The sequence below is a fragment of the Echinops telfairi genome, unplaced genomic scaffold (assembly GCF_000313985.2).
Source record: "Echinops telfairi isolate 266 unplaced genomic scaffold, ASM31398v2 ScPeMD7_2;HRSCAF=8, whole genome shotgun sequence".
Lineage (NCBI taxonomy): Eukaryota > Metazoa > Chordata > Mammalia > Afrosoricida > Tenrecidae > Echinops > Echinops telfairi.
Genome location: NW_022103898.1, coordinates 58,580,133 through 58,592,876, shown reverse-complemented (window position 1 = coordinate 58,592,876; position 12,744 = coordinate 58,580,133). Strand labels below are relative to the sequence as shown.

The following is a 12,744-nucleotide window of genomic DNA, read 5'->3' as shown; positions in this document are numbered from 1 at the left end:
CCTTATGCACACTTTTCCTGATTTCATACCATGCAGTATTCCCTCATTCTGTTCGCACAACTGCTGATCCATGAACAAGTTTCAATAAAGTGTTCTGCAGTGCCCAAACTTCTCAAGACTATCCATATTTTACTATGGTGCAAACAGTTGAATGCCTTTGCATCATCAATGAAACACAAATAAACATGTTTCTGGGATTCTCTGTTTTGAGCCACCATCCATCGGACCTCAGCAGTGACATTCCTTTTTCCATGTCCTCTTCTGAATCTGGCCTGAACTTCTGGCAGTTCCTGTCAATGTACTGCTGGAAAGATAATTATCATAAATTACCATATTTGGGGACAAAATTTAGAGAATAGTTTTATGGCAAAATACCAGACAATTATGCTGAGGATAATTTTTAACAGGGTACAGCAGTACATTGACAGGAAATTTCCAGAAAGTCTAGCCAGATTCAGAAGACAATGTGGAAGAAGAAATCATGGCTGAAAGTGAGGAATATTAAAACAATGTTTACTGCTGTTTTATTGACTGTGCACGGATATTTGACTGTGTAGATTAGAACAAATTTTGGAATTTCAGATCACGAAATTGTGCTTGTCTAGAAACTGTAAATACACCAAGTGTAGCTCATTTGAAGACAACAAGGGGAGACTAAATGGTTTGAAACAAGAAAAGGGTCTGTTAAGGGATTGTTTCACATACTTTTTCAATCTGTATGCTGAAAAATCATCTGAGAAACTACACTATGTGAAAAATAAATCAACATCAAGATTGGAGAAAGACTCATTAGTAACCTGGCATTCACACGTTGCTTGTTGAAGGGACTTGCTGATGAAAATCAAAGACTGTAACCTTCACTCCAGTTGGAATTCATTGTAAAGACAACAAAAATCCTTATAACTGGACCAATATGAAGCATCATGATAAACGGAGAAAACATGAAAATTGTCAAAGATGCCCATGGAAACAACAGCCAAGAAATCAAGAGTGGAATGTGGTAGACAAATCTACTGCAAAAGACTCATTTGAAGTGTTTTTTTTTTTAACACCAATAGCTATTTTTTAAAGTAATGTATTTGCAACCTATAGTGGGTTTTAAATTAATAATGCATTTCAGGTTTAATCAACTTCATTAAAATACTCTGAGGACAGCTGTACTCACTGAATTCAATGACGTGATCACTTCTTGGCCCATTCTTTTTCTTTCATTTCCAAATCACCTCGTTCAGATATGGTCCTAGGTAGAATTTATCCGCCTCATATTTTGTCCACTGCTCTTTAGGCAAAATTTGTTGCCTCGTGGTCAGATCCAAGGCTATCTTCATGCAAAACATCCAGTCATTATAAAGGTTTTCAGGAAGCCCTCTTAGGGCTTCTTTAACATCTCCGTTCTCCTGTGTTGTATCAACTTGCATTAACCCGAGTTTATTGAATCCTGCAGCATTGTAGTATCATTAATGAATGCCATCTAGTCACCGATGGATCCGCCCACCATTTTAACTCTAGTTAAAGTATTATATATCTATATAGTATTATATATGATATACAAAGTATTATATATATAATATATATTACTCAGTGGACTATATATATAATATATAATATATATAATATATATATTACTCAGTGGACTAACATGTGCCTGTCCCAAACCATAATCTTTTCAATTGCTTCATATGCATTCAAAAACTGGATAATTAATAAAGACTGGAGAGTTTATGCCTTTTTTGTTTGTTTTAGTGCACAATGAATAATTTATTCCAATCTAATTAGGAAAAATCACTTTTTGATTAACTTTTAAAACAATGCATTAAAAATATCTCTTAAAATATTGCACATCCATACATGGAAAACACTCATGTACCTATTGTGATCTACCTTCAGCCACAATATTCTAGACTTCACTTAAATTCAATATTTTCTCTTTATGTCAGCCTTACCCTTTGTTCTCCTACTTTCTTTCTTTTTAATTCGTTGGCATTTAATATACCCAACATATCATCCATATTTCAATCACATCAAGTAGAAGTGTACAATTGCTACCACTATCAGTTTCCATTCTTTTTCTACAAGGACCCCTTGCCATCCTCTCACTTTCACTCTCCCACCACCACTGTAACCCTCTCCCCCAAACACCTTTATTCTACTTACAGTCCCTGTAGGTTCAATACTCCTGGGTTTCCTATATTGGAAAATAGAAATGCATATAATGGAGCTTCAAGAAGGTGACCTCCATTGGCAAATACCTCTGAGATATACTCTTCTACAAACAAACAAACAAATCAATACAAAGCAAAAATACAAAAAAAAAACTAAAAACCAGATCAGTCCAGCCTGAATCATTGCAAGGTGGGGAATCTACTGACAAAGTTTTAATTGTTTAGGACAGATTTATGCCTTTGGTCTTCTGTACCCCTCTCTCCTAAGCTCTCTGTTTAGTTACCACTTTTATTCCATCACTCCATTTTAGAAAAGGGGAGTTATCTGGAGCTTATTTCCATTGTAATTCCACAATGAAAATTGGACCCCCACTGTCATCCATCATCTTCCGAACCCTGGAGTCTCACAATTTGGGCTCTGATAGTGATTCCTCCTTCAACTTCAAATTATATCGATTCCAATCCTGCCATGACTGATGGTGTGTACTTCTTCCATGTGGACTTAGTTGACATCTCACTTAGATGGCTGCATGTTTGGAGATAAGCCCTTAAGACCCCAGACACTATTTTATCTGATAGCTGGGCACCACCTAAATTCTTTGCCACATGTTGCTATGCTACCCATATCTTCTATGGTCCCTTCCTGAGGGCGAGTTTTGAGGGTCATGATGTAAGAACTAACTGTTCTTATGTTGATCTAGGATTTAGTGTGAGCCCCAGATCCATTGCTTGATCTAAGCTTTCCTTTTATCTTTTAAATTTGCTGTAACTTGGGAGTTAATACCTATGCCACATTGTCCCATAGTTCAAACATGTCAAAAAATTGTACATTTGCTTCCATGATCAGACTCCAAACATACTTTTTCTTACTGGACTCCTTGACATCATCTCCCTATTATCTCCACCCTAATTGTATCCCCCCTCCCCTGAAACCCTTATTCTATTTGCTGTTCCTATAGGCTCAGTATCCCTGGGTTTCATTTACTGAAAAACAGGGAAACAATACAACTTCAAGAGGGTGATCCTTGATGGTGATGCACCTCTGTGATACACCCTAATATGAACAAAGTTAAGCAACACGATAACAAAATGGCCTTCCCAGAATTCCCAGAATGATACTATAGGGCAGTGGTTCTCAACCTTCCTAATGCTTCCACCCTTTAATACAGTTCTTCATGTTGTGGTGACCCCCAACCATAAAATTATTTTTGGTGTTACTTCATAACCATAATTTTGCTACTGTTATGAAACAGGAAACCCCTTGTGAAAGTGTCATTCGACCCACAAAGGGGTCGCGACCCACAGGTTGAGAACTGCTGCTATAGGGCATTGATATAGAAAGGGCTTCTTTGCTAACCAACAGTATACAACTCTTGGTACAGCTGACTTCCGCTTCCTCAGACACCATATGGTTTCCAGCTCAAATCCTCAGATGACAAGTGTGTCTGAGGTAGAATCCAGTTCACCCTTAGGAGTTCCCACATGGGGTCCCTGATGCAGCCTCTGGAATATGCTGGGTGGTCCAAAGATCCAGAATTCAGAGTCCCCGCATTCCATGGCACCAGGCCTCGGTTCTGGGGATACCCCAGAAGTCCTAGTACAAGTTTGCCCACCCTCTGCATGCCACCAAAGACCCTTCCCACCTACTGTTCCCAAGAGCATCCTCAGTGTCTCCTCCCCACACTTGGAAGTCAGCCCTTTCTCTCCTCACCTCAACAGACATGCACCTATGTTCCCCCCACAGATGACCTTTCCCTCTCCCCTCTCCTGCACTGCCTCTCCCATCAGTAAGTCTGGTCCCTGAGAAGTTCGCCTGCCCCTCTGGGGGACCTCATCCAGAGGGACCTCATCCACATAGCAACCACTCAGCAGAAAACATCCCCAACAGTTTGATCCCACTGTTGTGAGGTGCCCTCTGGCCAGGTGATCTACGCTACTCTTAACTGGAGCAGATGATGAATGGTTCGTTGGCACTGGTCCAGCTCTTCACCAGGCTGCCTGGTCCCCAGGCTGAAGACGGTGCCCAACAAGCTTGAACTTATGCCCATTCTGCTGGTTTTTCCTACTGCAGTGAACTCATACAGTATTTGTCATTTTGGACTTGACTAACTTCACTCAGCATAATGTCTTCCAGATCCTTCCACATCTTGTGGTGTTTCACGATATAATTGCTATATTTTTCAGGGATTCATAGTATTCCATTGTATGTTTGTACCAGAAGTTTTTATCCACTCTTCTATTGATGGGAGTTTAGGGTGTTTCCAGCTTCTTGTGATTTTGAACTGTGCTACAATGAACATGGGGGAGCAAACATCTGTTCATGATCTGTTCCTTATTTCTTTAGGGTATATGCCCAGTAAATGTATTACTGGATCATATGGTAGTTTATTTGCTGTCTTAGTTATCACCATAATGCCTTTCCCAGTGACCGTACATATTTACAAGTCCATCATCAGTGAATAGCTCAACATACCCTCTCCAACATTTATTGTTCTCATTTTATTTTTTTAATTGGGGTACAGTTTTGGGTGTTCGTTGGTATCTAGTGGTTGTTTTGACTTGTATGTCTTGAATGGCTAATGACTGGGAGGATTTCCTCATGTGTTTATTAGCCATTCAAGTGTCATCCTTTGTGATGTGTCTGTTCAGGTCCACTTTTTTCAGAGGGCTGTTAATTTTTTCTTATAAGTTTGATAAATTCTGTAGATTTGGGTAATTAGTCCTTCCTCTGTTATAGTGTTTCTAAATATCTTTTCCAAATGTGTGAGCTCTCTTTTACTCTTTTGATGTAAACAAGTGTTTTATTTTTGATAGGTCCCATTCATCCATTTTATCTTTCATGGAGTGTATTTCTTTTTGATTTCTGATAGCTCGTGTATTCCCTGCACTTGGTCTCCTGGGTTTGTCCCTATTTTCTCATTGATGCTCCTGATAGCTTTGGGTTTTACACTTAGGTCTTGGATCCACCTTGAGTTTGTTTTTGCACATGGAGTGAGATATGGCTCTTGTTTCATTCTTCTGCAAAGGGATGTTCAGCTTTTTCAAGACCATTTATTGGAGAGAGTGTTTCCTTCCCATTTAATATTTTTTTGGGGGGGTGGCTTTTGTCAAAAATCCTTTGTCTGTATATGGATATTTTTATTTCTGGGTTTACTGTCCTGATCCATTTGTCAGAGTATTTATCATTATACCATTACCAGATTGTCTTGACAATTGTGGTTGTATAGTAGGCTTTGAGGTCACATAATGCAAGACTGCCTACTTTGTTCTTGAGGAGTGCTTTGTCTATCCAGGGCTCCATTCTTTATCATATGAAGTTTGTAATCACTTCTTTGAGGATTCATTTGATGAATTTTGAGGGTCTTTTGTTAGATGCAGATCTGTTTATTATCTTAATGGGTTACTGCTCAATTGATCCCATGAGCATTATGTAATGCTCATTCTTACATCCCATTATACCATGGTCCTTTAGCTCTATTTTGTCAGAGATTAGCATTGAGCCCTGCTTCTCTTTTAATTTATTTTTATTGCCAATAGCTTGGTAAAGTTTTCATTGTCCGTTGACTGTCAGTATATTTTTGTCTATGAATTTGAGATGTGTTTCTTGAAGGTAGCAGAATGATGGATGTTGTTGTCTCATCCAGTCTGCTACTCTTGGTCATTCAACAGGTGTGTTTGAACCATTCATATTCAGTGAAATGTAAATGTAGATTTGTTGCTGTCATCTCATACTATTTATGTTCATTATTTTCCTTTTTTTCTCCTTTATAGGGTGATGTGTATGTTTGAGGAGTTAATTCTTGTCGTTGTTTCTCTGTTGGATCTGTAGTGTTTGGGGTACTATTTTCCATGTTTTGGTTTCTGGGAGGTGTGACACCCTGTGATGGTATCATGTTTGTGTGCTGTGGTTCTTGGTTTTCTGCCCATAAAGAATTTGAAAATATTTTTTGTAATGCTGGTTTCATTTTTACAAATTCTCTAAATGTTTCTTTATTTGAGAAAATGTTTATTTCTCCTTCAAGTTTGGTAGAGAACATTGCTGTATAAAGGATTCTTGGATCGCAAGTGTTGTCTTTTTGGAATACATTGCTCCAGGGTTTTTTTTCCCCTGCATGATCTCTGTGTTAGTCTGGGTACATTAGAGAAACAAATCCACAGAAACTCATATGTATAAGAGAGAGTTTTATATAAAGGGTAAGTGCACATCAAGAAAATATCCCAACCCAGTGCTGCCCAAGCCCACAAGTCCAACATTAGCTCATATGTCTGACACCAATCCACAAAGTTCTCCTTCATCGCCCAAAACACACGCCATGATGCCAACTGCAGGAGGAAAGCCGAATGAGTGAATGGGTAAGCATCTCAGCCCTGGCCCGGGTCTCCTCATGGCTGCTCCAGCACACAGGGCTGCATGGGGTAGGTCCATGTGGCTTCTCCTCAGGGATGTCTTGCAGGAAGTGAGCCTTGCCAGCTGAAGCAGGGAACTGCTAAGGCAACTGCACCTTGGTCCAACCATCACAAAGCAAGACACTGGAGAACTGGAAAGGCAAGGCTCACTGAGCTATTAATCTCTCTGCCCTTCAATTAACCCCACATGTCGTCATTGGCCAGGTTGGCACAATAAACTTTAATTAACTGTCTCTGAGGCTAGGTTAGAGCTTCCAATCTGTTTACCTTTATATTTGACTGTTTTCTTACTCATTATCTTCTCTCATGATTCTCTCCTTTTCATTGAAATTAGATATTTGACTACTAAATTTTTTATGTGTTTTTGGTGGTGGTGGTGGTGGTGATGTGGGGGTGGGGGGTGGGGAGGGGGGAGGTCATCTAATTGGTGTTCTCTCCACTTCCTGAATGGTTATCGTCCTCCTCCTTTGTGATAATGGGGACATTTTCTTCCAAGATTCCCTTAATATTTTAACTGTAGGCTTATTTATTTCTTCCTGTTCAGGTACCCCAACAATTCACATATTATTTCACTTCATGGAACCCCACATCGTTCTCAGTCTTTCTTCAGATTCTTTTGCTTTTCTGTTTGATTGATTCTCTTGTTTCCTGAACTCTGCTTGGTTATCTATGAGATCGTTCATTCGGTTTTTCATTTCTTCCATTGTATTGTTTAGATCATTCCTCTTTTACTTATTTTTGTGATGTCAACCCTTAATTCCTGGATTTTCCTTTGGAGTAAGGACTCTAGTGTCTCAGTTTTTCATTAGTTTGGGGATTGATCCCCTAATTTTTTGTATGGCCTAAGCAATATTCTCATGCATTCTTTTCTGGCAGCTCAGGGGCTGTTTCTTCTGTGAAAATCACTGGGTTTGGGTCAACTTTAGTAATTGACTTTGGTTTTCTCCATTTTTTGTGTGGTAGCTGCTTGTTTTGGCTGCTGTATCCATGGCATCTTGGTTGAGCTGAAGGTAGTGCATAGTATTCTGGAATGTGCGGGGAAGGGGCTGACTCTTCAGGTTAGGGGAGGATCAGATAGGTGCTAGAAAACGTGTGTAGATGAGGAGGGTATGTTAATTGGGTGAAAGGTGGATAGTATATAGGTGCTCAGGAGTAAGGTTTAAGTGGTGGTATTTATCAAAGGAAGGTTTCCCATTAAGCATAATAATTGTTAATGCATTAGAGAAGAGAGTTATGGTAGATGCGATATTACTTGTTGAGAGAGAGTGTGTATTAAGATTCCAGTGGTTATAGCAGTTGGGGTAAGGAAGAATATATTGAATCTAACAGAGTCCCTTATCGACCCTGTATATTTTGTAGAGAGAGTGTCGTCCTTCTGTAATTGTGTTTATAATAGTGGATTCCTGCACAGCTCAGAACTATCCACTTCTTACATGTGGTTCTAGGGTGGAAATGTGCTCTTACAATAGATGTCCCAGGGAAGAGGGGTTGAGATAGTTAAGGTTTATTGTGCCAACCTGGCTGATAACCACATGTGGGATTAACTGAAGAGCAGAGAGATAAATGGCTCTGTGAGCCTCGCCTTTCTCATTCTCGGGTCTCTTGTTTTTTGGTGGCCAGACCAGGGTGCAGCTGCCGTAGCCAGTTTCCTGCTTTAGCTTGCAAGGCTCACTTCCTATGACGTATCTCTGAGGCGAAGCCACATGGACCTACCCTGAATCAGCCCTGGGTGCTGGAGCAGCCATGTGGAGACCCCTGCCAGCGCTGAGCTGCTTACACGCTCACTGATTTGGCTTTCCTCCTCCAGTGGGTATCATTTCGTGTGCCTGAGAGATTGAGGAGGACTTTGTAGATCAGTATTCGGCATATGGGTTACTTTTGGACTTATGGGCTTGGACAGCACTGGGTTGGGATGCTTTCTGCGTGTGCACTTACCCTCTATATAAAACTCATATATATGTGTGTGCGCGCGTGTGTACATACACACGCGCGCACACACACACACACACACGCACACGCACACACACATATATGCGTTTCTGTGGCTTTGTTGCCCTAGTTTAATTCTGATCATAGCGTGATCTTGCTAAGGACCTTGCTAAGGGCTCCCTGTTCTGCAGGCTACCTAATTTGTGGCAGGAAAGTTGTAGAGAAACCAGGAAATGCCAGGTTCCTTTTCCTTTGTTGGGGGAAGGAATCTTGTATGTCCTTTCTCAAAAGAAAATAGGAACAAATCTAACAGCCTCCTGGAACTTGCTGTGCTGTGGGTTCCAGGCACACCTCTGTCTCACCAGGGCAAGATCTGGGACTCTTATCTGCAGAGCCTTCACACTCCTGCCACCAGGGACGGGAGATCTGCCTCGGATAGGGATTATCCCCAATGGGAACTCTGTTTTGCAGGCCGCCAGGGATTCCAGCGTCCAGACCTTCCAGGAGTCCACTAGGACATCCGTGAGATACCTCTGAAAGCTAGACTATCCTGGGCCACCTTCCTTCTTGCAAGCCACAGAACCAGAGATGGGGGATGGGGGGTGGCAGGTAAAGTGGAAGAGGCTGGGAGTTGCCACCCGACACACAAAGGAGGCAAAGCACGAGCGAGTGCCGTGAAATGGGAATGTGCAAGTTATGAGCACAGCTGCTTTCTCTGTGGGAGAACTGATACAAGAACCCTGGGATGCTGCAAGATTTGGTCACATGTGTGGTCCTCCGACTAGGTCTCCTCACCCATCAATCTGGAGATCACACAGCGAGCCATCTTCCTGGAGTCCTCGTGATAGCCCTTTCAATAACTCCTGTGTGCCATTCCGCTGGCAGCCGCTCTCCACTGGCGCGCTCCTCCACTGGTGCCCTGCTGGCTCCAGACAGAGCTCTGTCTTCTCCCAGTGGGCTGAACTGATGCCTTTGAATTATGGCGTTATAAAAAAGTATTAAATATACCATGGGAGGCCAGAGAAACAAACACATCTCTCTCACAAGGGATACAGTTAGAATACTTCTTAGCACCAAAGCTGGTAAGTTTTCATCACATCTCTTTTGGACAAGTTATCAAGGACACATTCCTAGAGAAGGAGCTCAGGCTTTGTAAAGTGAAGGGTGAGAAAGAGGAAGGCGCTCCGTCGGAGTGAAAGATTACAGCAATGGACTCGGGCATGAACATAGCACGAATGGAACAGAACTAGACTGTGCTTGATTATCTTGTTCAGAGTGATGTTTCTAGACAGAAACGACTTGAGGCGTCTGCCAATCCCACACAAATCTAGCTTTCCTACAGTAAGTCTATTTTAATCATCGTTAATACTTCTGTAACATTGTATTTGTAGAAATTTACACTGCAATTATTTGTTTCGTTTTTTAATTTACATTTCTCCTTTCTAGTACAGCCTGAAAAACATCATTTCCTTTCTATTGGAAATAAACCCTGGTGGGATATGGACTATGCATGGGCTGCAAATCATGAGGTTAGCAGTTCAAAACCACCAGCTGCTTCGTGGGAGAAAGATTAGATTTTTCTTTTTCCCTAAAAAGTTATAGTCTCTGAAACCCACAGGGGCAGCTCTGCCCTGCCATGAGTCCAAATTGACTTCACAGCACTGCATTTGGTGATTGGTTGGTTCGTTTTTGAGTTTATAACCTCAAGACTGAGATCCAGCTTCTTTGGCCAAATTAGGATATTAGACAATCTCCCTACAGTCTTCATTTACATACTTATCAATCATAAAAGTTTCTTATTATATTGAAAGTTTATGCTAAGTACTTCCAGGCAGCTGTGCACCTGACTTTGTGGAGGAAATGGTAGGATATTGGCTGTTTTCTTTGTCACTGATAGCACACAAGGAATAAGAGTTGAAAAAGAACATATTTGAAACCATCCAGCAATTTATAAATGCATGTCAAATAGTTTTTTAATTAAAAATTTACACACCATATTATGTTTCCATTTAGCAATTTCTACACAATTATTCCATGCCATTGGTTATATTTTCACAATGTGTGAATATTCCCATTATTTTACTTCAATTTTTCTAGTTTCAGAAATTTACTTTCCCTGCATGCTTACCTTCTCATCTTTGCTTTAAAGTAATTGCTGATCATTTCATCTCAGAGAGATGATTTTTTAACTTGTACTGACTCTTTATATTCTTATTTTGTAAGTCATTCTATTATTTAGCTAAAGGGTGAAACCAGAGTATAGTTTTTTTCAACTTTAGAGAGTATATAAGGGCAATAGTTCTGGTGAGACCTCTAGTCGTTACTATGCTTATTAAAATCAAGATTTTTTTTTTTAAAAACATCTGAGATTGTATTCCTTATTTTATTCCCATTCTGTTAGGGTCCATCTATAGTTGCCCTAGTCAAAATGAGTAGTAATTATGGATCAGCATCATCTAAGTCTTCTTTCTTGTCAAAGAGTAGATGCACCATGCTTTTTGAAACCCAGTCCTTTAAATCTGTTTATTCTCTTACTTTGGGTTTCCTTCTTTGTCTTTTGCCCTAGATTTCATGTTAAGTAGAAGATAAATTTTCTTTGGGTTCTTTTTAGAAACATTTTTGACTTCTAGCTAGTACAACAGATGGAAATATAACCTGGCCCTACATTATCCTTATTATAGTTGATATGTTTCAGGCCATTATTGTCAATCCAACCCATTAGTGTTTTTCCTGATCTAATGAGAGGGTAGACATCAGGAACACGTAGAGCAGGAGAATGAATGAATTCTCAACTTAATGATAACTGATGTATTGTAATAAAAAGAAAATGATGAAGGAATGTATGAGTTATACTCATTTACAATTATGAAGAGAGACAGACATTTCTAAGTGTACTTATTAACCTTTCTTCTGTAACTTACAAAGTGCAAAGTGTACTATAAAAAGTGAAAGCAAGTGTGTCAATGGGATCAGGTATCAGGCATCTTAAACCCAGAACAAAATCATACCCAATGTGAATGGTGGGGAGGGGGGCATGGAGTGGAGACCCAATGCCCTTCTGTAGATAATTGGACATCCCTTCACAGAAGGGTCACAGGGAAGAGATGAGCCAGTCAGGGGGCAGTATAGCACCGATGAAACACACTACTTTCCTCTAGTTCTTTGGTGCTTCCTTCACCCCACTATCATGACCTCAATTCTGCTTTACAAATCAGATTAGACCAGAGCATGCACCCTGCCACAGATAAGAGCCCCCAATGCAGTGAATCCAGGATAGATAAACCCCTCAGGGACAACAAGAGTGGAGATGCCAGAAGAATTCAAGGAAGGGGGGAGGGGGATTGATCACAAGGATTAATCTATAACCCCCTCCCAGGGGGATGAAAAACAGAAAAGTGGGTGAGGGGTGACAGAGGATAATGTATGATATGAAAATAATAATCTAGATTGTGATAAGACAAGAGTTGTATGAGCCCCCAATAAAATTATTTTTTAAAAAGAAAGAAAATAATAATTTAGAACTTACCAAGGGTTTGTGAGGGAGGGCAAGAGGTCAAGGAGAGGGAAGAAATGGGGAGCTGATATCATGGGCTAATGCAGGAAGAGAATGCTTTGAAAATGATGATGGCAGCATATGTGCAAACATACTTGACACACTGGATGAATTATGGATTGTGATAAGAGATATAAGAGCCCCCAGTAAAAGAAGGAAAAAACAAACAAAAGCAAGGGCGAAAGGCGATAAAATGGTGACTGAGTAACATACACTGGAGGGACTCCACAGAAATCAATGCAGGAGAGCCAGTGAGAGGGATACTCCACTTTTCCAGGTCACAGGAGTAGCATCATAAAGATAAGTAGACATGCGTTCACTGTTTAAAAGAGCTCTAGAAGATGCAGGTGGCATCGGGGCTTAAATATACCTTTCTCACTTCTCCCATGTCCTTAAGGACGACAGAGGGAGGAAGGAAGAAGAAGAAAGAAGAAAAGGATGCTGGCTTGGGGGATGGAGCAAGGCACTAATCCACCTATTGTGAGGGTATTATTTATGCCTCCACAGAGAAGGGAGAGAGGGACCTTATTCCAGTGAGCCAAGCCTTGAGGACAACTACCTGCATGGAGCAGCACATTAAGAAGAGGACTATGGGGCTGGCCCCAATCTGAACCATGTTGACACCCATATCCCGCCCTCTGTCCCCCAGGAGAATGTGCTTTAAAGGACATCACTGAAGAAACAGAGTGGGGA

The 12,744-nt window shown here is 40.7% G+C and overlaps 1 protein-coding gene across 1 annotated transcript; it reads right to left on the bottom strand.

Annotated features, from left to right (window-relative positions):
- Window positions 1-1,208: 1,208 nt before the first annotated feature.
- On the bottom strand, window positions 1,209-1,418 carry LOC115870168 (cytochrome b-c1 complex subunit 7-like). Its single transcript, XM_045289319.1, has one exon. It carries the CDS (start codon window positions 1,416-1,418, stop codon window positions 1,209-1,211), a length of 210 nt encoding a protein of 69 aa, XP_045145254.1.
- Window positions 1,419-12,744: the final 11,326 nt, after the last annotated feature.

Coding starts and splice junctions, on each gene's coding strand:
- LOC115870168 (XM_045289319.1), bottom strand. CDS start 1,418: ATGCAAGTTGATACAACACAGGAGAACGGAGATGTTAAAGAAGCCCTA.